The sequence below is a fragment of the Spinacia oleracea genome, chromosome 6 (genome assembly GCF_020520425.1).
Source record: "Spinacia oleracea cultivar Varoflay chromosome 6, BTI_SOV_V1, whole genome shotgun sequence".
Classification (NCBI taxonomy): Eukaryota; Viridiplantae; Streptophyta; class Magnoliopsida; order Caryophyllales; family Amaranthaceae; genus Spinacia; species Spinacia oleracea.
Window position 1 is genome coordinate 133,713,626 of NC_079492.1, and position 27,294 is coordinate 133,740,919.

The window sequence follows — 27,294 nt, forward strand, 5'->3', positions numbered from 1 at the left end:
GGTTTGGTTTTCAACACAAGTTTCTGCTATGTTGGAAGTTTTACTCTCCAGCACCATATTCATCATCCAGGTTGCTAAAAGTCCCTTAACCAGGACCAGTTTCAAATCTGATCCTTCCGTTTGCGTGGCCGAAGTTATCCGCCTTCCGACGTTGATCAACGGCGTAATAGCATGCACTCAGAATGTTCTTCTACTAGTTCTCTTCTCCCCATCCATATAAAAACACTTTTAATTTCTTTTCTAAAAGCATGATTAGTAGAAATTTAAAGGCATTTAAAATAGAGGAAACTTGAAAAAGGCATGAAATACAGATTTAAATAAAGCAAGTTGAGGGAGGTGAGAATTGAGATGTTCCCTTCCCCCATATGCCCACACTACATGCCTACATTTATGCTCTAAGCTTTATCCCTATTTTAGGAAGGGTTTCCACAACTTTGGAGTATTCTTTAGATCTATCTTTGAAAGCTAAAGTGTTCAAAATACACATTCCCCACTTCAGACTTTAGGGTTTAGACTCTCGCAACGAAGATAACTAGTATTGACCCCATGTTATGTATGACTTTTGTTATGTTTTAAATGAGTTTAATTTTTCAATTGATAACATGACTAAAAAAAGAGTAAATGTATTAGATTTCATGGATCACTAAGAAACCAGTGAAGATAGTAACATAAGTTGGTATATTACTTGACTAGTCTTATATGCACGCGATGCGTGCGAGATTACATATATAAATCTTATATGCACGCAATGCATGCGAGATAATAAAAAAAATTAAAATCGCGTTACTACAGTTAATCACCACAAATAATAAGCAAGAAACAATTATTTACAAAGTTTGATCATCTAAAGAAAAAAAATCCTATGAAGTATATACGAATGAACCCTTCTTAAGCTCCTCCGCACAGGAGAGTTGTGGTCTGCAAAACCGTTGAACGAGCGAGCCAATAAAGCTAGAGATATTCAAAGTGGAGACAAATTAGGGAAAGAGCCGCTTCATTCTTTCTCAAGATATAAGTTCTTGTTGATGCTGGCCAGCTTCAAGTTACACAGTCAACCCTAAGTATCTCAAGTCATATCAAGTAAAGATCCCTAAACATGACTAATTCAAGAGTAAATCAATTACAGTTTTGATAAAGCTACAAATTCTGTATGCCCTTTGATTTAAACGGGATAAACTATGGGTTACCTGCACTCACAATTACTATATAAAAGTCGGAATTTGGGCAAAATGGGGGTCTTGCCTACTCTTCCATGGTGTTAGCAGTATAGGTAATATTTCAAATGCAGAGAAGTGAAGACATGTGGCTGGCAAAACTTGGCTAACAGAAAATATTGAACAAAAAAGATATACCAGCCTCAGGAGCTACCATGAGAACTTCAATGTCAGGCAGAACCTCGTACTTCTTCATAACTTAGGGTTGTCTGAACTCCGCCAAAGGGATAAGAGCTGCATCAATATCAATAAGTTAGTAAGCATATCATCGGTACAGTGATAAAAGCAGAGTAATCTGCAGTGATAAAACAAATGAATCAAATATAGGGTCTAACAATTAACAGAACCTGTGAAAATGTAAGACCATAACTCACTCCTAATTCAAAATAATCAAACAGAAACAATTAACAGGAAAGTCTTGAACTAACTTCTCATTATCCTACGCCACTTCAATATGAAGCTGTCTTCTCGCAACCTACTACTAAGAACTTGACAACCACCAGAGTCGTGAGACAGCTTACCCAAGATAGAAAAATCAAATTTAGCATTCTACAATTATTTCAGATGCATAAAATTAATACCCCAATCACCAAAACGTCACAAATGTGAACTACAAACTCAATCAAGCTATTGGCACATAACCAAATCGATAAAATTAGAGGAATTGGGTTACTAAATTCAAGAAAAATTTGGTGTTAGTGGTCTAATGAATATCATGCTTATGTGTTTTCCACAATTTTCTAATGACGATTTACTAATCAGAAAACACTAATTCTGTGAAATATCCAAGCACCGAAGATTCACTGAAATTTTGTGCACATAATAGTTAATTCACTCATGAAGTCAATGTATAAAAGTTTTAGTTAATGAAAGAGTTCGGATTGCTTAGATTATTTGTTGATAAGAAAAAAGAACACGTGAATTGGGAAATAAAGGGAGATCTAGAAACCTGGCATATTTGAGAGGACATAATAAGTAAAGAAACTTTTTCTCAACTAATGTAGGGAAAGACAGCGGAGGAAGGTTAGGGGATCTAAGACAGGAAAAATAAAATTGTGGATTTTGAAAGTTCAAATGCTTTTCAAATAAGTTGAAGAGAGCACAAAGTCCCACTCATTTCTACTGTAGAACCTACTACTAAGCGCTTGGCAACCACCAGAGTCGTGAGACAGCTTACCAAGACAGAAAAATCAAATTTAGCATCCTACAATTATTTCAGATGCATAAAATTAATACCCCAATCACCAAAACGTCACAAATGTGAACTACAAACTCAATCAAGCTATTGGCATAACAAAATTAGAGGAATTAGGTGACTGAATTCAAGAAAATGTTGGAAATTCCCGAACTTTTGTTTGGCAATTTCATGTACAATTGAACAATATAAACCCTAATTTCAGTGAACTATACATAAAATAAGGGAATACCCAATATTCTCTGAGGAAAACAAAATAATTAGAAAAATAATGAAGAACATATGACCTAATTAGAAATTCTACATCAATAAAAAAAACATCAAAGTGCAGAAATTCAATTTCTTGAATCATTCAATTCACTGATAAACCAACACAATATATTATCAAATTTATGAAAAAACTCACAAAAAAGGAATTAACCAAATAAATAAATACCTGTCTTTAAGAGATTGAAATGATACCTAGAAGTTGGGTTAATCAAAATCTGCGCCACTTTTCAGCTTCTGTAAACAAAACAAAATCAAACACACAAAAATTCAGATTAGTAATTCGATATTTCATAAAGATTCCACTTTGTAATTCGATATTTCAGTTGTATACAATGTTGCGGAAATTAAAAGAGGCAACTACATATCAATAATCATGAAATCTTAGTTGTATACATATTTTTATAAATCCGCAGCATTGTCACAAAAGCAGTAGCAGAACTGCCAGGATCGCGCCAAAATCATCAAGTTGGATGCCAACACTTTCATGGGAGGTTCTTGCATCAAGACGGCAAAGGTTTTTTTTTATATATAACTGTTTGATTTATTGAGAGAAGACATGCCTATTAGTATTAGGGTATCAATGATCATTCATAAAACCCAAAACCATAACAACTTGAACCACACAATCTGTGCAAAAACCTACTTTTTAATATGAAACCTATTATTTATTATCAAAAGAACCAGGAAAAACAAACAAAGGGAGAAAAAACCTGATTCAAGATAGTAGCCTCAGCACTCTGAGCGTTGAGCTCAACAACTTCCCAGTCATCTTCAGTAACATCAGATTTTTTTGTTGAGTCCCTAAAAATGCAAAATCAGTAACATCATTAACAGTTCTCCCATCATAATCATCATCTAATCATCAAATCATCAAATCACAAAGCAGAATACAGTCAATAATACTAACCCCTTCTTTCTGATCCAGACTCCACCTTGCCGTCAGTCGTCCTCGAACCCTGCACCGTCGAATCCCCACCTATAGGAGAAAATACAGGAAGTGAGAGAAGAAAGAGGATGAAGATCCTCTTCCATCTTCGAAACTGCTTCATCAATCAATTTAGTGGAATAAATCAAAATCAAATCAATTAAATGAACCAGTAAGAGTCCTAGGCGCCTTCCAGGCACACGAAAATACACTACAATCATACCTCCCACTACTCCCTTCTCCTCTCCATAGCTTTAATTTACACATGCTCACACATTTAACTGAAATTAAAATTTCAGTTGATTTTACACATGCTTAAAATTTCACAATTCAATTTGTTAAATCCAAAAGCAACACCTCAAAATTCAATTCAATTCAACAACAGCAACATATTTGTTGTTAGGGTGCTTTTGCTTGAATGTCACTCTAAACTCCTCCCTATAATTCACAAACAACGGATCAAAACCAAGCATACGCAAATCAATTGACCAAAAAAACGAAAACATAAGAGAAATGGAGACCTGAGCTAATCAGAAAATAGTGTGAATCCATCTCTGATTAAATTATCAACACCTAATTAAAAATCCTAATAATTATCAAAACAGCAAAAAACTCCCCAAATATTTGATTATTCAAATTCAAAATCCATACCTGTATTCGTAAGTATCATCAATCGCACAAATAAATAAAATTTCTCGAACAAATCCTAGGGATTCCTCTGTTAGGGTTTTGAGCACCAAATTAAACCAAATATCAAAATCAATAATCAAGTAAATTATGAAATTCAAGAAAGAATATACGAAATCAAGGTTAAAAAGAAAATCAACAAAAATCGACAAAATTAATGAAAATATGCTTAATTTGTTAGAAATTCCACGATTACTGACCTTGTTCGTCGTTTCGATCAAATTTGGGGAAAACAAAGAAGGTGACTTTGGAGATCGAGTGAGATTCGAAGGTTTTCTGAGATATTTCTCTCTTTGTGATTTTGATTTCTGAGATTTGATTTGTGTAGATTCGAAAGTTTTGGGGTTTTCCATTTTCTGAGATTTAATTGCTCTTGTTTCGTGAGGAGAAGAGGCGTGAAGGAAGGAGAAGCCGGGGTTGGTAAGGAGTGAGGACTGGCTGTCTGAGGGGAGATAGAGGGAAAGGGTTTAATGTAATAGGGTATTTTAGTATTTTTTAAGGTGGACACGAAAAGTTAATTTACCAAAAAATCCTCAGGAGCTGGCTTATATAATAGAGATATTAGTAGAAAAATTAAAAGATAAAGAGGCATGAAACTTATTGGAGGTGATCGAAGTGACATAAATTATTGTTGGTGGTGAACATACATGAAATTGGAGAAGGAAGAGGCATGAAATGTAAAGGAAATAAAATAGGAAGATGTTTTCAAAGAATGACACGTGTTACTCCAGATTTCTTGTTATTAAATATTAATATAGATATAGATATGATAGTCACATAATCCTAACTCCTTATTGTTAAGCATACGACATAATTTTACTTGACGATCAATCCTAGTTTTACTAGGCAACTTCTACTTTCCCCATTCCTTAAATATTGCACCATGTTGACTTTACGTTCCTCCTCAACACATGACTCATTATTAAAACTTGATAAGTATCTGATAAGTTTATGACAAATATCAATTATAAGTGGAAAGGTGACTGGGTGATAATTGAGGGGGGCTTGCCTTTAGAGGGGCAAAATGGTAGTGGGCTGAAAGGAATCTCAACACCAAAATTTGAAGGCTGGCTTAGAGAAGTATGGGCCCCACAACAGACACTGGCAAATGATCCGAATAGAGTTAAAAGCAGCCTGCTAGCTCGGAATATTGACCCGGAACTACTTCCTTAATTTGTAGATGTATCTAATTTGAAACGAATAAAATATTTTATAAATAATGACGTGGCTTTAATAATCCCCTTTTCAATTATACTCCTCTTGATCAACTTGATAAGAATTTTATTAATTTAAGTAATGTTAATTAAAATAATGAGTGGCGTAGGAGCACGTCTAATTGATGGAAATTGTATTCCACCATGAATCATCACTGTTATATTGCATTTGTCTTCCTTGTCTTAATTTTATTTATTTTTTAGACTGGAAATACATATTTTAATTTATACTACATCTAAAACTTTATAGAAGTTTACATATAATTCCAAGTATGATTTTTATTTTTTTAGTGTAGGCGATAATTAAGGGGAAAAGAAGGGAGTATTAGACAACGTATAATTTTTAAATGGACTTGGTCCACACTAAATTTATTGTGGACCATGTCTTAAAATAAAGTTAATAACTTGTACCTAATTTATTTTGGCATTTTATTAGGATTATTATGGGAAAAAAAATATCTAATTAGTGTCGTTGATACATGTTGTGCTTGAATAATGTGATTTTAAGTCCTAATTCGCTTTTAAAAATATAGGGTTACTATGCTTCAAAAAATGGTTACTATGTCTAAAAATGTTGGTGTTTAATTTATTATAGGTACTATATAAACAATAAAGGTCACTATGAGTGTAAAAATGTGCTAGTGAAAATTATTGATTTTGGGTCCACACTAATATTATTGTAGACCAGGTCCACGCAAGAATATTCCTTAGACAACGTGGTACTCCGCAAGATTATGTTTTCGTTCGTATATGTTTTACGAATTTACTGATTTAAAGATTACGGAGTATTAGCTTTGTATGATGAACAATAAAAAGTCTTAAATTGGAACGTGTAAACTGAATCCATGATATTTTTTTAATAGGGACGTCTACAAGTCGAGCCGAGTTGAGTCGAGTATTTATCTGTTCGAGCTAGGCTTGATCAGAAATTTCAGAGCTCGAACCGAATTTAACCGAGCTTTCATTTTTCCTGTTCAAGCTTGGCTCGTTTATGTTTTTCATTGTTCGAACTTAGCTCGAGTAGCTCGTTTAAATTCAAGCCCGAGCCGAGCTATATCAATATAAATGAGCTTTTCACAAACGAGCGTTGATAAACGAGCAAAATCGAATTTAAACAACATATTAATAAACGTAATATTATTTTAAATATTGTAAAATAATCAATTCAAATAATGTTTTTGCATAGTATATTTTAATACGGAGTACTATTTTATAATTTAGTAAAATAAAAATATTCTAAAAACTGATGTATAACCAAATAATTGTAACTTAGTTCTAACTTAAAAATCCGAACTTGAACGAGTTCTAAACGAGCTTATAACGAACACGGATGAGGTTATAAATGAACATAAACGAACTGAACACCAAGTTGTTCGAGCTAGTATCATTTATTATACGAGTTTCAAAATTTTATGTGGACTCGTCTATTTAGCTTTGACCGAGCTTGTTCACGAGTTATTCACGAACGTATCAGCTCATTGCATCTCTCTAAGGGAGCTTAACTGATACATGTTTAGAAAAAGAAAAAGAAAAAGAAAAAAAGAAAATAAAAATTTAGGGAAAATTTATCATTCAAGATTCAAATCTATGGTAAGGTTCATCCGCAATGATAGAGTGGCCCTAAGAGTTGATAACCCTTTTAATATTGAGTTTTGATTGGTTACAAATGAATTTAAGCTTTACATACAACACATTCTCTCTCCAATCAATTGTACTTATATATTATTTTATGTTATATGTATCTTAGGGGTTGCCAATCCTTAGGGTCAACCAAACATTTTCCGGTTCATCCCAAGTAGAATACGGAGTATTACTTCAATTTTTATTACTTTAATTCAAAGTTGAGGGTTGACCGACTCTGCCACCATTACACACGCTCAAAAAACAAGGTAGAGCTACTTTAATTGATGTGATTTGAATGCTTTTTACTAGAATTACTTAAAATTTAGTTTAAGTAATAGTGTGGAGATTTTGTTTTTGAGAAGTTATTTAAAGAACCATCATTCTATTTCTTCCTTTTGTTAATAGATCTACCATTTATTTAAGTCATTTTACAAAATGAATGGTAATTCAGTATTATGGGTAAGCCGTAAGCGAAATATGGTACCATGTCAAAATTTTAGGAACCGGCAACAAAACTTCCGGTTCAGTATTTTCTTTCATTTTATAAATTTAAATAAAATGTTGTCAATTTATTTACAAAAATCTAATTATGATTCGGACTTTAATTGTTCCATAATTTGAACATAAATTGTTATTCTACATTTATATATTTTACAAAGATGAGGTTAGATTGTATTATGCTTTGGGCATATGTAGTATTTTGTTTGATTTGGTTTTATATATCGGGTACTCGAAATTGTTGGTGTTTACAAGGTACCAACTAGGTACCGCTTTAAAAGTTTGAGAACTGGAATTGGATCATGTTGTAACAAAGTTTTAAATTTTGTTATCCGGAACTGAAACCTGAACAACAAATTATGAAAGTACATGTTCCTAACACGTTTCTGTTCGAATTCAAGGTATACTGGTATTCTGACTTTTTACTCACCCCTAATCGGTATTACTCATGGATTTATACTTGCTTGTTTCCTCCGCGCCGATAGGAGGGAACTATGATTTCAATAGGAGTAGATTTTTTTTTCCTTCTATTCACCTTATTTGTGTCTTTAATGATGAGAATGTAAAACTTTTTTACTTATTTCATCAATTTTACATGACCTAAAGTTTGTTAAGACCGTTAATAACACTAAAACTTCGTTAGAATTGCAAAAACACATTTTAAATGACTCCCCTATCAAGGCCAATATTCATAAACAACTAGGGTCTCAAGAGTTTAGATAATATAATAACCTATGATAACGGTTTTTTGCCTACTAGAGGCATTTTAAAGCAACTTTAGGTTTATTAAGAGAATAAGAGGCATTTCTTATCTACTCTATCTTTTTATAGTGAGGATATTTGATTTGATAATTTGAATATCATCCTCAAATACACCAATGAAGCTAGACATTATTCACACTATTTTAAATATAAAAAAAGACAATAGAGAACTTTTAGGATATACGGTTGTGCACCTTGATGTATCTAATAATTTTCAGTTTTTCGGAGCACATTAATCGAATAAGTTCACTCTTAGAGATGATACTATGTAAGATCATCCCATTCTTATATAGGATGTACAATAATAATAATAAAAAAAGTATAGAACATAAACACAAATTAGGAAAATTTGTATCAATAATACAAATGTTGGACGGTTCTCTATTAGTCACACCTAGTGGATATTTTTTAATTTAACCTTAGGCAATATCTGAATTATAGTTAAAAAAGTACTTGAAATTTAGGCCGAGAGAACATATCTAATCTAAGTAACTTGTGTAATTGTGTTCCTACTTTGTAAAAAAAAAGTCTATTAATGATGTGATGCGTTCACACAAGAAATTACTCGTATTAGTACTGTTGGGCCAATCAAATTAGACGTTTAGTATAAAAAAAATCACATCAATGGATAATGTGATGCGCCACATAAAGTGTAATTTATTTGAGATTATTTTACCCCGTATCTTCTGTCATTGACAAAGTAAAAAAACCTGCAGAACTCTTCTTTTTATCTGGGTATTTTTCACTTTGTTCTTTTATCCTCTTTATCTTAAGCCAGACTTCTTATTCTGTTTTTTTTTTTTTTTAATATTTTTTTTTAGTTCTGGAATCTGTCGTCATTAATCCTACTGCATATGAACTACTGTGCACAATTAAGAGTATTTATATATTCATAAATCTCCTCAAAACATATTCTTGCTTTAAAAATACAAACCCCACACTAATATTCCTCAAAGAACCCATCTTCAACCTTTCTCTCTCCTCCTAGCAGCCTCCATTGTCAACAATTTTGCTGGAAATCTGTATGTATAGCAAACTTCTTTCTATCTTTGTATTTATGGTTAAAGTTTCAATCTTTTTAGTAGCATGAATTTATGGTTGAGTTTATAGTGATTTAAAGCTTCAATCTTTCAGCTTAATCTCCTTCCCAATTAGCTTAATCTCTAGTTAACCCTGGTTAGTTTGAGGATTAGTTGAATGTTAGAAAGTGTAGAAGATGAAGGATATGTTTCAAAATCAAAACCCAGTATATGGGAGATCTATTCTGATTATGATTCACCAAAAACTCTAGCACATAATATAATCCGGTCTACCGCCTTTTCGTCTCCACCAATGAAAAGGTCGGTGAGACCAGTGTTTAGTTTGCTGTTGGTGATTGTTGTTGCTGCAACTTTTGGTTGCCGGGTTGCGATTAGAAATGGGTTTGGATCTATTTATAGTGAGGGTGATTATTCAATTGGTAAAGTTGTCCCACTCCCACCCTTGGATTTGCCTGTTTTTAACTCCACATTGATTAGATTAGCTGAAGTTGATGTGGGTGAGGCTCAATTGAAAAAGGAGGTTGAGCAATTGATGGAGGGTGGTTATGGAAGTGTTGCTCGTCTTCGGACTTTTGCCACGTGGCGGAGGTTCTTTAGTAGTGGTGGTATACGAGCTAGAACATCAAGGGGGATGCCGGTGAGTCCTCGGTCACCGGAGTTTTCAAAGGTTTGGTCAAAGTTTAGGAGGTGTTTGGGTGATTGGTTTAGGAAGAATAGGTTTCAACCTGGTGTAATGGAGGAGTTGGTTGAGCTTGTGAAAGTCCCTATTGATAAGCATAATGGATTGTTTGTAGATGCTAAAAAGAAGAGGAAGTATTCATCTTGTGCTGTGGTGGGAAATAGTGGAATTTTATTAGGTAAAGAGTATGGGAATTTGATTGATAGCCATGAAGGTGTGATTCGGTTGAACAATGCTAGGATTGAAACCTATCAAAAGAATGTGGGTTCGAAAACAAGTTTATCGTTCGTAAATAGTAACATTTTACATCTTTGTGCAAGAAGGGATGATTGTTATTGCCACCCATATGGGACTAATACACCCATTGTTATGTACATGTGCCAACCCGCCCAATTCCTAGACTATGTAGTGTGCAACTCGTCTCATAAACCACCCTTGATTGTGACGGATCCTAGGTTTGATATGTTATGTGCTAGGATTGTTAAGTATTACTCATTAAAACGGTTTGCAGATAGTCGAAACAAGACTCTAGAGCAATGGAACTCTGCTCATGGTGGGTCTATGTTCCATTACTCTTCAGGTATGCAAGCTGTGATGCTGGCATTGGGAGTATGTGATAGAGTTAGCCTTTTTGGGTTCGGGAAATCAACTGATGCAAAGCATCATTACCATACAAATCAAAAGGCGGAGCTCACCTTGCACGATTACCTGGCTGAGTATGATTTTTATAACGATTTAGTCAAGAGGCCTCGCGTAGTACCATTCATCTCCAACAACTTCCACTTCCCTCCTGTGGTAATCCATCGATGACATTCACATGTCTTTTGAAAGCTTCTATCTCTATTTTGTGGATTTAATTGATTGTAACTTTTTTCCTCGTACCCAAATCATTTAGAAACAGAAACAGAAACAGAAAACAGTTTGATGTTAAGACAAACTTGGCTTGATACTGAAAACCCCAAGAGAATTTTGTTGGGGTAATACTTTGATGTAATTTATAATCTCTCCACGCTTCCATGAGAGTGTCCAACTGTATTTAGCTCATGATTTATTAAACCCTTCTTCGGTATCTCAAATGTGCTCTTTTTGTTTTTCCGATTCACCATTCTGTTACTTTTACTAGGCTATAGTGCCATACTTTACTCTTCCTATCACCGTGAATTATATATGGACCATATGAAGTACGATTCTCGCACAAGAGTAAAAAATCATGGATACAGTTCCCACATGTATTGTGCCCGTTTTGTAGAAAGTTCTTCACATTATTGTTTTGATTTCACACACAAATTGACCAAAAAAATCTCTGTCATCAAAGTGGTCAGGTTCAAGATGAAGGGACCAGCTTACAGCTCTATTCATAATTATTATGTGCAATTTACAGGTTTCTGTTATTTTACACGTCATTTTCAGTTGTCTAAGCAAAGGTAGTAGCTTTCAACTAACTAAACTCAACTTCCTTTTTTTCCCAAAGTGAGAACATTCAATCCTTAAAAATATGGAAAGGATACCAAGTACTTGGTATAGATACAAAGTCAAAGATCAACCTGTAATCAAGCAAAAGATAACCAAAATGGCGCAAATTATACATTTTAACACAAGGAACTTACAAAACTATACTTGTTCATCGTCATTCTACTTCCCTTGCAACACAAAATGCAATTCCTTGGGCATGTAACTATTTACACAGCAAAATGCTACACTAATCCACCCATCAAGATACATATGGAGATCTGAGGGAACCACGGCCAAGGGAGGATGTATTTGTGTGCTTACCCTCCCCTAACTCCGACAACAAAAGGAAACCCTACACATACTTAAACAGCCACCAACTTCGTAAACCTGTCACCTTGTCACTCGGCTGCTTCCATAACCGCATCTTTCTCTATCTACTTAGACTGCTACCAAGAAGCTTATGTAAACCTGTCACCGTGTCACTCAGCTGCTTCCATAACTGCATCTTTCTCTATGTACTTGACTGCTACCAAGAAGCTTATCTTAACCTGGATCAACATCATAACCAACCAAATAGTCAGAACCAGAACAGATTAACCAAACAGACAGACTGAGAATTCAGGTTGACTAAAGCCTTGTGTTGTTACCTGATTTGGATCATAAACAGCATACTCGTTAAAATCAAGGATACTTTCCTTTGGTTCAGGGGATGTTGGAACTAGTTTCCCACAGGGCACCTTGATATCATCCTTCCAAACAATATGCTCCGACTCGTCAGTTTTCTTCCTCCCTACCCCTTTCACTCCTACCTTCCTCTCCTCTAAGGACTTAGTGTCCTCTGGTGGGCTCTTAGCTTCGATTATTTCGTTCCCAAGAGACGCAACTGCCAGTACCAGGAAGCCTTCTGGCCTGTCCACTGCCGTGAATCCATATCTTGCAGCTTCAGCTGAAGCGTCCGAACATACAATCGCCCTCCCAAACTGTTGTAGATAAAACACAAACGTAAGTATTACTATAAATGATGTGCTAATATGTTTTCTCTTCTTAGTGTTAGTACCATGTAGCCTGGAGCAGGAAGAGAACAGATTGAAGGGAGAAAACCCTTCTGCAGATGTCTTAGCAGATTCGAACTTCGAGTTCCTACACACAAAATTAAACAATAATGACCACAAAACACGGCAATGGTTGAAAAATTTGATGCATAAAATAGGCAGAAAGGAGCAGAACGTCCATACCACACCATAGCAGAACTTTGTTTGGCAACTTCTTTATCTCCTCATAAGATGGTCCAGCGCTCAAATCAACAGCAAGGATATTGTCAACTGATATGTCATAACCCTGTAACAAATTTTGATTACATCAGTGATCATAAGCCGTAACATAATTTTATTATCTAACAGTGCTAAAACTAGATAAGGTTCGTCTTCTTACAACTTCACCAACTTTAATTGGTTCATAGGTTTTCTCTAAGTAGTTGAGGATCATCTTGTAATCATCAGATTCTTTGTCCAATGGGGTTATTTTGCACCCGAGCTTCTTGTAACGGTCTGACAACGGGTCATCCAATGTCGAGCCACTCATGTCACCTATCAAACGTGAAGCCACATTTATGTCCCTGATAGCCTCGAGAGGAGATGCAGCCTGCACAAATTTCCCACATTAGCAAACAGAACAAGAAATAACTTGGGAGGACATGTTTAGTGGTGTACGTAGCACGAAGTTTTACATGATCTGCAAGTTCCTGGAAGTCCTTGAAGATGAAAGGACGAGTAGAATGCATGAGAGTAAACCATTTGGAGCTAAATTCAGACCACAACGCTTCAGCCTTTGGCCCTTTTTGCTCCTGCGACTTCATATCCTCTATAAATTGCAGAAGAGCGTCCTCGCCTGACATAGAAGTTACGCTTGATATAAATGTACAAGAAGACGGCATATATCTAAATGTTCCAAATATATGTTAAAAAATGCTAGATGATGTAGATTACATCTTTTCACATGCAAATCAGTGACCATTCCAACTGGCATATCAGGCAAGTCCAAACCCATCTCCATTAAAGCATATCTGTTTCCAAAATACATAGCTCAGAACTTGAACAAGAAAATTTATATTATTGTATGGATATGAATATACAAAACCAAGTACCTATAAATCTCTTGGCTGCATAAAACCTTCATGAAATTTGCAGCAACAGGATCCAGTTTACAATGAGCAGCGGCTGCTCCAAGTTGCCGAACACCCAACCCACCGTACCTCACCTCAACTCCATCATCCTGCAACAGCAGAGAACAATAAATCTAATATCCTCTTTAACCTCAAAAATCCATAATGAATTGAAGTTCTGTTATGCAACTTGTACCATGTCTATCACATGGAACTTTTGAGGTTTCTTCTGAAACTTCTTTTCTGTTTCCCATGGCAAAAACTCATTTCCTGTTAATTCCTCGAAAAGCCGTGCAAATTCCTTTATTGCATCATCCATACTATCCCATTCTTCCATCCTCTCCTCTGCCTTGGGATCATCCCCTACTTTACCCTTCTTGTAATAGAGTTGCAGCTTCATATTAGGCACAGTGATCAGTTGAGTAATAGCAATCCTTCACAAACGAGGGAAGGAAAGAAGTTAATTTTTTTTAATAAGGCTAATGAAGGAAAAATCAGAGACAAGAAAACAACGTAGTTTGGAAGGACTAATTACTCGTTTATGCTGCGGCCTTGGTCACAAAGAGAGAAACCGCAGTTGTAAAGCAACCCATCTTTCTCCAAGATTTTCCCTCCTTGTTGCTGAAGCATGGTGTCCTTGTAGACACCTCTCTTTCCATACATTTTAAGCTGGAAAATACATCAGAAGCAACTTTTAGTGTTTTAGACACTGATCAACAACAGAATTACAACAGTATATTAACAGCCGAGAATCAAAAGACCACAAAAACAAAGATGTTACCTCGGCATTGAGGGATTCAAGCGCTTCCTCACTCGCATCCTGTTTGTCCCATGCGATTCCTTTGCCGTAAGAAGATCGATCAGATATACAGTCGTAAGCCTCTAAAGGAAGTAGCTCTTGCTTCTCGATGCTCTCTGCTAACCATGCCTCCCGCACCACTGGTATGCCTCTTTCTCTGCTCAACAGAATTAAGATAAGTTCATCAGTTAAACGTACATCAGTCTCTAATACAGTAATACTTGTAGTTGTTTTAGTTTAATACTAACACTGCTTCAGACACTTTTGATGAGCCACCACGTTCTCTTTCCATGGGAGAAACGACTAAACAAGTCACACCTGCAATACGATTTACAGTATATATCAGTACCAATATTGAAGACATTGCTACAATGATTACATAAAACCTAATTTACCAAAATTTACCAATAGCTGTGTTGGCTACTTTGCCTCCATGCTTTTCAATCTCTTGTTTCCAGTATTGCTGTAACATCCAAAATTTATATCAAACTAATGAATAACTATCATCTATGAAACAACTTTGTGAAAAAAACTCGAATTCATGACATACATGAGTTCGAGAAAGGCGGCCAGACAAACATATGACCATGCCTGTGAAAGGCTTGTCAGCATGATGAGGTATCTCCTTTTGATGACGCTGACTCGGATCTTGGTATTTTTTCAACAACTATAACCCACATAAAACCAAAATATAAGAATAGACATTTATAGATTGATGTAATGAGTATAACTAGGAATCTTACATCTGAAACTGGAGAATCGAGGACTGAATCAGGAAGCTTGATAGGATCCTGCTTCCTAGGAGGATTTTTGGTGTTGTAGGTGCAAGTAGCCCATTCACTCAACTCACCAGTACAAGAATAACTATTTCCAATGAACTCCAAATTGCCTCCACACACTTTACATTCCAACAATGCTCCATAATATAACAGGTCTTGGCTACTCACAAATTCAGCAATAAAATTACCAAGTTAGATACAATTATTTGGTTACAGGCCAATGAATCTGGCTATCTGTATACTGACAAACCCTATACATACAAATAAAAAGATGCATACCATCTAGAAATGACGGAGTCATCAAGTCCAGTAGGGTCCTGGCCATTAAACTGAAGAATAGCCTTCATTTGATCAGGAGATAGATTCTCCCTTATAGCTTTACAGAACTCCTCATACTCCTTAGAACTTGCTGCTTTCCCATTCGTCTTCCTGTCCTCATTTTCATTCTCTTGTTTCGTCTTCTTTACCGGTGTCTGTTGATCGGTTTGCTCGTGCGATTTCTGTTTCCTTGTCTTCATCTTTTCTTCCCCATGATCATGCCCTTGAGATCTCGTCTGAGTCTCAACCTACATTTCCAATTACATTTTCTTATTTTTTGTTTTTTCTTATCAAATCAACCCACCTTTTTCCTCAATTAGCGTAATCATATTTCATAATTACTCCTTTGTAATTTAACCCTTTCACATCAAAATTATAAAATAAAATTGCTCCAATTTACAATAACCAATTATTTATTTTGTCTAAATGTTGGACGAATAGGAATATTAAACAGGAGCTGAATTAAATTGATTTTAATGCTCCTATCGTGAATTCGTGATACCACGGCAATTTCTACGGTGAAGTCATATTAAACCCTCAAACGGTTATGTTCCACGCCATCTTCCTTATTTGACTATAACACCAGTTATGTTTTTTTTTTTCTCTAAATTAGTAAATAAGATACGAAGTATTTATTTTATCTTCGTAGAGATTGTACCACTGATTTTTTTTTTTTTGGTTCTACTACGAGGAGTTCCCACCGCCTTCGGCGAGGTAATCTCCCGTGGGAGTTTGCATGGGTACCTCGATGGGTAGGATCCCTCCCAGTTGAGATTTTTTCCATTCCCAAGGCTCGAACCCGAGACCTTGGTTAAGGAGCAAGAGGCCCTTAACCACTCATGCCAACCTCAATTGGTTATTGTACCACTGATTATTAATAATATATATTGTTTAATTCCGTCAAAAAAATTGCCTTTTTCATCTCATTTGGGTAGTACTAAAATGAGCCAAAAATAGACTCGGTTGTACCGTGCGACCGCGTATGTGTATGGGTGTATCATATATAGATGGCTCTGCTACAAGTAGTTATCAATTAACTTATGCATGCATAATAAGTTCATTAATTGAGAAATTACAATCATTCACAAAAATGACAACAAAAAAAGTTAAAAGACACACAAAAAAGTACCTTCATCTTGGTCCGAAATTGGTGGAGAAAATTTGTATGCAGAAGAAACAAAGAAAGGCTGAATGAAGTTTTAGCAGAAAAACAGTGTTTAAAAGTATGTAATATGGTCTCCAATATGATCGAGCATGCATCAAGAAGAAACAAGAAGGGAAGTTGTAAGTATTTGTAAAGACTTTGAGTATAAAGCATCTGAATAACAGACACGTAACTCCAACATCATTGCTATTCTGTCTTAACCTTAATCTTACATGTGTTTCAAATTAGCCGTGGGTTCGCCAGCTGTCACCCATGGTCAATTTTAGTCTCTTTCTTTCAGGACATCTGTTTTCTCAGAGCTTACCTCTCTTCTGCTCAATTTATCTACATGCATCTACTTTTGTTTTTTTTTTTTAAACAAAAAGCATTACCTTTTAATAGAACATATATTTCGTATTTGATAATTGTTATTATGTTGAATAGCTAAAAATGCGTTTTAGTTTCTGCATGCATGTATTGTACTGTATGTCTGTATGTATTAGCTAGTAGAAAGTTTATTGTTTCATACTGACCATAGGAAGCAAGTTAAAGTTTATAACCTGTTGGAAATTCTCATTGGGAAACACAAAGGAAAAAAGGGTGAGTGAAAATTCAAGAGTCCCACATTGGAAAAACTCTTCATATTCCTCTTGTTTATTAATTGGGGAATGAGTGTAACTCTTGTTTAAGAAAGTGTGAGAATGGTATGGGTGGACACATCACACACACGCGCGCGCGCCGGGCCGGGCTCGGGCCTCGGGAATGCGGTTCGCGGGCGTGGGGTGGGTTTTGTGGGTCAACCCTGTTCTTTTTGGTAACTGGACCGGTTTGCGCAAGTCACTGTTACGGGAATCTGTATTGATTACGTAACCGTTGGATTAAATGCCATTAATTACGTCCGTTACTATGATCAATGTTTTTGACCGTTTTCTGGCTGTTGCAACATTTATTCCCTCAGCCGTTTTTGTCTGTTGCAATGCTTTCCTTCTAATTATTTAAATCAGAGTTTCAGTTCCCTTCTCACAGAAAATCATACACACAAAATACAAAAACACATTCTTACTCTCACAATCCGGCTTTGTGAGTGCACACAACGTCGGAGTTGCGCTAATCCTGGAGGGCGACCGCATTCTGTTCTACTGCACCGGGAGGTAGCGCGAAATCGTCTTTTAGGACAGTGGGTGTCCACGACGCAACAATTGTTCTTCGTTCAGTTCATCGAATCAGATAAGTTTGTTCTAATTTTCGCTTTAATCGCAACAATCTAAAAGACGATTATTATGGCTTTGACTTCCAAATTCATGATTCCTGATATGTCTAAGTTAGAACCTCTTGATGGCAAGAATTATAAACGTTGGGCTGTTAGGATGCGATTCTATTTAGAACAAATTGAGATTGCTTATGTGCTTGATGATGTTGTCGAACCTGATGATGAAACTGAATTGCATGCTTTTGAGTTGAAATTTGCTAAAGATGATAGGACATGTAAGGGCATGTTGCTGCATCATATGTCGAATACTTTGCTTGATATCTATATGGGGTTTAATCATGCTAGGGATTTTTGGGATGCATTAGAAAAGAAATATGGAACTGATGATGCTGGTACTAAGCGTTATTGTGTCAGTAAGTGGTTAGCTTTTCAAGTCCAAGATGATAAACCAATTATTGATCAGATTCATGCTTATGAAAATATTTGCATTGCTATGGCTGCCGAGGGTTTGAGTATTTGTGATATTACCCTTGCTATAGTTTTAATTGAGAAACTCCCACCCTCTTGGAAAGATTTTCGTAATCAGTTAATGCATAAGAAAAAGGACCTTACCTTAGAGGAGCTTGTAGGTCACCTGAAAATTGAGGAGGAAAATCGTATTAAGGATAAGGGTCAATCTGTGTTTTCCGGGTCTGCTAAGGCTAACCTTGTAGAACCTAAGCCTCATGCATATTCTGAAAAGTTTAAGGGAAAGGGAAGTCCTTTCAAGCCTCAAGGGAAACCAATGAAGTATAAGTTCAAGGGCAAGTGTTTCGAATGTGGGAAAACTGGTCACATGTCTGTAGATTGCAGATCCAAGAAGAAGTCGGATCAGAACCAAGCCAACCTTGCTGAAGCTAATGAAGTTTCTAATCCTAACCATTTTGTTGCTGTTGTTTCAGAAGCTAACTTGACAGGTAATGTTGCTGAATGGATCGTTGATACTGGAGCAACGAGACATATCTGCACCAACAAAGACATGTTCACTACCTACGAAAAAACTGATGGTGAAAATGTCTTCATGGGTAATTCAGCTTCTGCAACTGTTCAAGGCAAAGGGAAGATCGTTCTCACTCTTACCTCTGGAAAACTTATTACTCTTACCAATGTGTTGCATGTTCCAGAAATGCGTAGGAACCTGATTTCTGGTAGCTTGCTAATTAAGGCTGGATTGAAGCTTTCATTTGATTCTGATAGGCTTGTTATTACTCATAATGGGGAGTTTGTGGGAAAGGGTTTCTGTAATGGGGGTTTATTTACTCTTGATGTCAAACTTGAAATTATGAATAAGAATGCTAGTACTTCTTCTGTTTATATTGCTGAGTCTATTGATTTATGGCATGCAAGGTTGGGTCATCTTAACATTGCTTCAATTAAAAGGCTTAAACAACTTAACTTGATCCCCAGTTTTTCTAAAACTGATTTTGCAAAATGTGAAGTATGTGTTGAGGCCAAGTTTGCAAAGAAGCCATTTAAATCAATAGATAGACAAACTAAAGTACTAGAGCTTGTTCATAGTGACTTGGGGGATTTTAAAAATTATGAGAGCAGGGGTGGTAAAAGGTATTATATTACTTTTGTTGATGACTGCTCAAGATTCACCATGGTTTATCTTCTCAGGTCAAAAGATGAGGCTGAGGAAATGTTCCTCAAATACAAGGCCGAAGTGGAGAACCAACTTGATAGGAAGATCAAGAGACTTAGGAGTGATAGGGGTGGTGAATATGACCCTAACACTCTTAAGGCATTTTGTGAGCAGAATGGGATCATTCATGAGACAACGGCTCCCTACACACCCGAGCAGAACGGGATTGCTGAAAGGAAGAACAGAACATTGAAGAACATGATGAATTCTATGCTTATTAGTTCTGGGTTTTCTGATAACATGTGGGGGGAAGCTATATTATCTTCTTGTCATGTTTTAAACAGGATACCTCACAAGAAGCTAGACAAGACTCCATACGAAATATGGAAGGGTCGTGCACCTAACCTAAGTTATTTGAAAGTGTGGGGGTGTCTAGCAAAGGTGGCTATACCCAGCTTCAAAAGGGACAAGATTGGTCCTAAAACGGTTGATTGTATTTTTATTGGTTATGCTTACCAAAGTGCTGCATATCGTTTTCTTGTTAAAGGTGCTAACAATTCTTATGCAGGTGGTAACATCATTGAGGCAAGAGATGCCGAGTTTTTTGAAACAGTATTTCCTTTGAAAATATCTTGTATCAATGATGTGCCTTCTTCTAGCACTTCTTCTAGTATGCCTGTTGTTGCTCCTCCCACCTCTGATGTGAATTCTGAATTGGAGCCAAGGAGGAGCAAGAGGGCAAGAAAGGAAACCAGTTATGGTGATGATTTTATTACTGCTTTCTTAACTGAACCTTACTTGATTGATGATGACTTTGTTTATGTCTTTATTTTGGAAGATGATCCTAGGACCTATGAAGAGGCTATGAAATCTGTTGATGCAGTGTTTTGGAAAGAGGCAATAGATAGTGAACTTCAGTCAATCCTAAGTAACAATACTTGGGAGTTGGTTGATCTGCCTAGGGGTTGCAAGCCCATTACTTGTAAATGGATCTTTAGGAAAAAATTGAAATCCACTGGATCCATTGACAAGTATAAGGCTAGAATTGTGGTAAGGGGATTCAGCCAAAGGCATGGTATTGATTATTTTGATACTTATTCTCCTGTCACTAAAATTGCTACTATTAGAACTTTGATTGCTCTTGCTTGCATTCATGATCTTGTTGTGCATCAAATGGATGTTAAAACTGCATTTTTAAATGGTGATTTGGATGAGGAAATTTACATGGTTCAACCGGAAGGGTTTGTTGTTCCTGGTCAAGAGAATAAGGTTTGTAAATTAGTCAAGTCCTTGTATGGGCTTAAGCAAGCTCCAAAGCAATGGCATGACAAATTTGACAAGACTATGACAGGTAATGGGTTCCATGTAAATGAAGGTGATTCTTGTGTTTACTCTAAGCATGATTCTGATGGTTGTGTGATTATTTGTCTTTATGTGGATGATATGTTAATTTTTGGGACTAATTTGGATCGAGTAAATGAGACAAAAAGTTTTCTAAGTTCTAAGCTTGAAATGAAAGATATGGGTGAGGCAGATGTGATTTTAGGAGTGAAAATCAAGAGAACTCCAAATGGCATTTGTCTTAGCCAAGCTCACTATGTTGAAAAGTTACTTAAAAAATTTAACTCTTTTGACGTCGATCCAGTTAGGACTCCCTATGATCCAAGCATCCACTTAAGGAAAAATAATGGTGATCCTGTTAGCCAATCTGAATATGCTAAGATTATTGGTAGTGTTATGTTTCTGATGAACTACACTAGACCTGACATTGCTTATTCTGTGAGTAGATTAAGCAGGTATACTCATAACCCAAGTCATGAACATTGGGATGCTTTGAAGAGATTTCTCAGGTACCTTAAGGGTACCATGGATTGGAGTTTGCACTACTCCAAGTTTCCAGGAGTTTTGGAAGGCTATTGTGATGCTAACTGGGTTTCTGGCAATGATGAAATTAACTCTACCAGTGGTTATGTTTTCACCCTAGGGGGTGGAGCTGTGTCTTGGAAATCTTGTAAACAATCTTGTACTGCTATGTCTACCATGGAATCTGAGTTTATTGCTCTTGAATTGGCAGGTCATGAGGCAGAATGGTTGAGAAATGTGCTTGCAGATATTCCGCTGTGGGGGAAGCCAGCTCCTTCAGTTGCACTTCATTGTGATTCGCAAGCGGCTATTGCTGTGGCAAACAACCATGCCTACAATGGGAAGAAAAGGCACATTCGTTTGAGGCACAAGGCCATCAAAGAATTGTTGTCAAGTGGGGTGATATCACTAGACTATGTAAAGTCTGAAATGAACATTGCGGATCCGTTAACGAAAGGCCTATGTAGAAAACTAGTTTTGGAAACATCGGAAGGGATGGGCCTGAAGCCCGTTGAATGAATTGTAAAATAATGAACTCCTACTCACAGAGTTCAAAGGACGACATTATTGTTATAATTCGGAAGCACAAAATTTTATTTTTTGTCCATCCCCTAGATGTTATAATGTGCTTGCTACAATAGGAAAGAGGTTGAGCATACGGCTCTTAATGAACCCATACCATATGTTTGGTGGTGTGAATGTAGCTCACACTTGATGGGATTCACCTACGTAGGTGTGGAAGTGTGGCCGCTTCCTATGAGAATTGCGATGTGGGCTATTCTCTAGAGCACCTATGAGCATATCCAGGTCGGACGTATGGCCAGTATAAGGCGTCACTTTATTCGCGGAGTCAGAATGTCATACATATTCAGTTGCGTGCTTTAAGTGACGGGTTTCTATCTCCCTATCAAGTTCAATACGAAAGTCACTTGGTAGGAAAGAGATCATAGCTTAAATGTCACTAAGTGTTAATTCAAGTCGAAAGACATTGACACCTATTCAATTGTTTTGTTTTGCCCAAAACCAATATCCTTCTCCTTTCTTTTCTTTCTTTTCCGCATATTCGAACCTGTGGGGGATTGTTGGAAATTCTCATTGGGAAACACAAAGGAAAAAAGGGTGAGTGAAAATTTAAGAGTCCCACATTGGAAAAACTCTTCATATTCCTCTTGTTTATTAATTGGGGAATGAGTGTAACTCTTGTTTAAGAAAGTGTGAGAATGGTATGGGTGGACACATCACACACACGCGCGCGCGCGTCGGGCCGGGCGCGGGCCGCGGGCCGTTGGCCTCGGGCCTTGGGCCTTGGGAATGCGGTTCGCGGGCGTGGGGTGGGTTTTGTGGGTCAACCCTGTTCTTTTTGGTAACTGGACCGGTTTGCGCAAGTCACTGTTACGGGAATCTGTATTGATTACGTAACCGTTGGATTAAATGCCATTAATTACGTCCGTTACTATGATCAATGTTTTTGACCGTTTTCTGGCTGTTGCAACATTTATTCCCTCAGCCGTTTTTGTCTGTTGCAATGCTTTCCTTCTAATTATTTAAATCAGAGTTTCAGTTCCCTTCTCACAGAAAATCATACACACAAAATACGAAAACACATTCTTACTCTCACACAAAATTGCTCTCGGTTTTGGGCATACGTTCTGACTCCATCCGGCTTTGTGAGTGCACACAACGTCGGAGTTGCGCTAATCCTGGAGGGCGACCGCATTCTGTTCTACTGCACCGGGAGGTAGCGCGAAATCGTCTTTTAGGACAGTGGGTGTCCACGACGCAACAATTGTTCTTCGTTCAGTTCATCGAATCAGATAAGTTTGTTCTAATTTTCGCTTTAATCGCAACAATCTAAAAGACGATTATTATGGCTTTGACTTCCAAATTCATGATTCCTGATATGTCTAAGTTAGAACCTCTTGATGGCAAGAATTATAAACGTTGGGCTGTTAGGATGCGATTCTATTTAGAACAAATTGAGATTGCTTATGTGCTTGATGATGTTGTCGAACCTGATGATGAAACTGAATTGCATGCTTTTGAGTTGAAATTTGCTAAAGATGATAGGACATGTAAGGGCATGTTGCTGCATCATATGTCGAATACTTTGCTTGATATCTATATGGGGTTTAATCATGCTAGGGATTTTTGGGATGCATTAGAAAAGAAATATGGAACTGATGATGCTGGTACTAAGCGTTATTGTGTCAGTAAGTGGTTAGCTTTTCAAGTCCAAGATGATAAACCAATTATTGATCAGATTCATGCTTATGAAAATATTTGCATTGCTATGGCTGCCGAGGGTTTGAGTATTTGTGATATTACCCTTGCTATAGTTTTAATTGAGAAACTCCCACCCTCTTGGAAAGATTTTCGTAATCAGTTAATGCATAAGAAAAAGGACCTTACCTTAGAGGAGCTTGTAGGTCACCTGAAAATTGAGGAGGAAAATCGTATTAAGGATAAGGGTCAATCTGTGTTTTCAGGGTCTGCTAAGGCTAACCTTGTAGAACCTAAGCCTCATGCATATTCTGAAAAGTTTAAGGGAAAGGGAAGTCCTTTCAAGCCTCAAGGGAAACCAATGAAGTATAAGTTCAAGGGCAAGTGTTTTGAATGTGGGAAAACTGGTCACATGTCTGTAGATTGCAGATCCAAGAAGAAGTCGGATCAGAACCAAGCCAACCTTGCTGAAGCTAATGAAGTTTCTAATCCTAACCATTTTGTTGCTGTTGTTTCAGAAGCTAACTTGACAGGTAATGTTGCTGAATGGATCGTTGATACTGGAGCAACGAGACATATCTGCACCAACAAAGACATGTTCACTACCTACGAAAAAACTGATGGTGAAAATGTCTTCATGGGTAATTCAGCTTCTGCAACTGTTCAAGGCAAAGGGAAGATTGTTCTCACTCTTACCTCTGGAAAACTTATTACTCTTACCAATGTGTTGCATGTTCCAGAAATGCGTAGGAACCTGATTTCTGGTAGCTTGCTAATTAAGGCTGGATTGAAGCTTTCATTTGATTCTGATAGGCTTGTTATTACTCATAATGGGGAGTTTGTGGGAAAGGGTTTCTGTAATGGGGGTTTATTTACTCTTGATGTCAAACTTGAAATTATGAATAAGAATGCTAGTACTTCTTCTGTTTATATTGCTGAGTCTATTGATTTATGGCATGCAAGGTTGGGTCATCTTAACATTGCTTCAATTAAAAGGCTTAAACAACTTAACTTGATCCCCAGTTTTTCTAAAACTGATTTTGCAAAATGTGAAGTATGTGTTGAGGCCAAGTTTGCAAAGAAGCCATTTAAATCAATAGATAGACAAACTAAAGTACTAGAGCTTGTTCATAGTGACTTGGGGGATTTTAAAAATTATGAGAGCAGGGGTGGTAAAAGGTATTATATTACTTTTGTTGATGACTGCTCAAGATTCACCATGGTTTATCTTCTCAGGTCAAAAGATGAGGCTGAGGAAATGTTCCTCAAATACAAGGCCGAAGTGGAGAACCAACTTGATAGGAAGATCAAGAGACTTAGGAGTGATAGGGGTGGTGAATATGACCCTAACACTCTTAAGGCATTTTGTGAGCAGAATGGGATCATTCATGAGACAACGGCTCCCTACACACCCGAGCAGAACGGGATTGCTGAAAGGAAGAACAGAACATTGAAGAACATGATGAATTCTATGCTTATTAGTTCTGGGTTTTCTGATAACATGTGGGGGGGAAGCTATATTATCTGCTTGTCATGTTTTAAACAGGATACCTCACAAGAAGCTAGACAAGACTCCATACGAAATATGGAAGGGTCGTGCACCTAACCTAAGTTATTTGAAAGTGTGGGGGTGTCTAGCAAAGGTGGCTATACCTAGCTTCAAAAGGACAAGATTGGTCCTAAAACGGTTGATTGTATTTTTATTGGTTATGCTTACCAAAGTGCTGCATATCGTTTTCTTGTTAAAGGTGCTAACAATTCTTATGCAGGTGGTAACATCATTGAGGCAAGAGATGCCGAGTTTTTTGAAACAGTATTTCCTTTGAAAATATCTTGTATCAATGATGTGCCTTCTTCTAGCACTTCTTCTAGTATGCCTGTTGTTGCTCCTCCCACCTCTGATGTGAATTCTGAATTGGAGCCAAGGAGGAGCAAGAAGGCAAGAAAGGAAACCAGTTATGGTGATGATTTTATTACTGCTTTCTTAACTGAACCTTACTTGATTGATGATGACTTTGTTTATGTCTTTATTTTGGAAGATGATCCTAGGACCTATGAAGAGGCTATGAAATCTGTTGATGCAGTGTTTTGGAAAGAGGCAATAGATAGTGAACTTCAGTCAATCCTAAGTAACAATACTTGGGAGTTGGTTGATCTGCCTAGGGGTTGCAAGCCCATTACTTGTAAATGGATCTTTAGGAAAAAATTGAAATCCACTGGATCCATTGACAAGTATAAGGCTAGAATTGTGGTAAGGGGATTCAGCCAAAGGCATGGTATTGATTATTTTGATACTTATTCTCCTGTCACTAAAATTGCTACTATTAGAACTTTGATTGCTCTTGCTTGCATTCATGATCTTGTTGTGCATCAAATGGATGTTAAAACTGCATTTTTAAATGGTGATTTGGATGAGGAAATTTACATGGTTCAACCGGAAGGGTTTGTTGTTCCTGGTCAAGAGAATAAGGTTTGTAAATTAGTCAAGTCCTTGTATGGGCTTAAGCAAGCTCCAAAGCAATGGCATGACAAATTTGACAAGACTATGACAGGTAATGGGTTCCATGTAAATGAAGGTGATTCTTGTGTTTACTCTAAGCATGATTCTGATGGTTGTGTGATTATTTGTCTTTATGTGGATGATATGTTAATTTTTGGGACTAATTTGGATCGAGTAAATGAGACAAAAAGTTTTCTAAGTTCTAAGCTTGAAATGAAAGATATGGGTGAGGCAGATGTGATTTTAGGAGTGAAAATCAAGAGAACTCCAAATGGCATTTGTCTTAGCCAAGCTCACTATGTTGAAAAGTTACTTAAAAAATTTAACTCTTTTGACGTCGATCCAGTTAGGACTCCCTATGATCCAAGCATCCACTTAAGGAAAAATAATGGTGATCCTGTTAGCCAATCTGAATATGCTAAGATTATTGGTAGTGTTATGTTTCTGATGAACTACACTAGACCTGACATTGCTTATTCTGTGAGTAGATTAAGCAGGTATACTCATAACCCAAGTCATGAACATTGGGATGCTTTGAAGAGATTTCTCAGGTACCTTAAGGGTACCATGGATTGGAGTTTGCACTACTCCAAGTTTCCAGGAGTTTTGGAAGGCTATTGTGATGCTAACTGGGTTTCTGGCAATGATGAAATTAACTCTACCAGTGGTTATGTTTTCACCCTAGGGGGTGGAGCTGTGTCTTGGAAATCTTGTAAACAATCTTGTACTGCTATGTCTACCATGGAATCTGAGTTTATTGCTCTTGAATTGGCAGGTCATGAGGCAGAATGGTTGAGAAATGTGCTTGCAGATATTCCGCTGTGGGGGAAGCCAGCTCCTTCAGTTGCACTTCATTGTGATTCGCAAGCGGCTATTGCTGTGGCAAACAACCATGCCTACAATGGGAAGAAAAGGCACATTCGTTTGAGGCACAAGGCCATCAAAGAATTGTTGTCAAGTGGGGTGATATCACTAGACTATGTAAAGTCTGAAATGAACATTGCGGATCCGTTAACGAAAGGCCTATGTAGAAAACTAGTTTTGGAAACATCGGAAGGGATGGGCCTGAAGCCCGTTGAATGAATTGTAAAATAATGAACTCCTACTCACAGAGTTC

General features: G+C 36.9%; 2 protein-coding genes and 2 long non-coding RNA genes across 4 annotated transcripts; 2 read left to right on the forward strand and 2 right to left on the reverse strand.

The window, feature by feature from the left end:
* Positions 1 to 843: 843 nt before the first annotated feature.
* Positions 844 to 4,702, reverse strand: LOC130464419 (uncharacterized). Its single transcript, XR_008924819.1, has 6 exons — positions 4,492 to 4,702; positions 4,256 to 4,322; positions 3,587 to 3,655; positions 3,390 to 3,480; positions 2,846 to 2,913; positions 844 to 1,448 (listed from the first exon to the last, which is right to left on the reverse strand). It is a non-coding gene; the product is annotated as an uncharacterized lncRNA (long non-coding RNA).
* A 4,311-nt stretch (positions 4,703 to 9,013) lies between these two features.
* On the forward strand, positions 9,014 to 13,538 carry LOC130462516 (uncharacterized). Its single transcript, XR_008922923.1, has 2 exons — positions 9,014 to 9,410; positions 12,608 to 13,538. It is a non-coding gene; the product is annotated as an uncharacterized lncRNA (long non-coding RNA).
* Positions 9,300 to 11,209, forward strand: LOC110785343 (beta-1,6-galactosyltransferase GALT29A). The gene has a single exon (XM_021989781.2). It carries the CDS (start codon positions 9,586 to 9,588, stop codon positions 10,915 to 10,917), a length of 1,332 nt encoding a protein of 443 aa, XP_021845473.1. The 5' UTR covers positions 9,300 to 9,585; the 3' UTR covers positions 10,918 to 11,209.
* On the reverse strand, positions 11,670 to 16,887 carry LOC110785342 (protein ADP-ribosyltransferase PARP3). The gene is made up of 17 exons (XM_021989780.2): positions 16,746 to 16,887; positions 15,578 to 15,864; positions 15,263 to 15,458; positions 15,070 to 15,186; positions 14,925 to 14,982; positions 14,768 to 14,837; positions 14,502 to 14,676; positions 14,256 to 14,389; positions 13,917 to 14,154; positions 13,703 to 13,830; positions 13,545 to 13,621; positions 13,286 to 13,446; positions 12,991 to 13,200; positions 12,795 to 12,897; positions 12,617 to 12,699; positions 12,207 to 12,539; positions 11,670 to 12,107 (listed from the first exon to the last, which is right to left on the reverse strand). Exons 1-17 carry the CDS (start codon positions 16,749 to 16,751, stop codon positions 12,039 to 12,041), a joined length of 2,445 nt encoding a protein of 814 aa, XP_021845472.2. The 5' UTR covers positions 16,752 to 16,887; the 3' UTR covers positions 11,670 to 12,038.
* Positions 16,888 to 27,294: the final 10,407 nt, after the last annotated feature.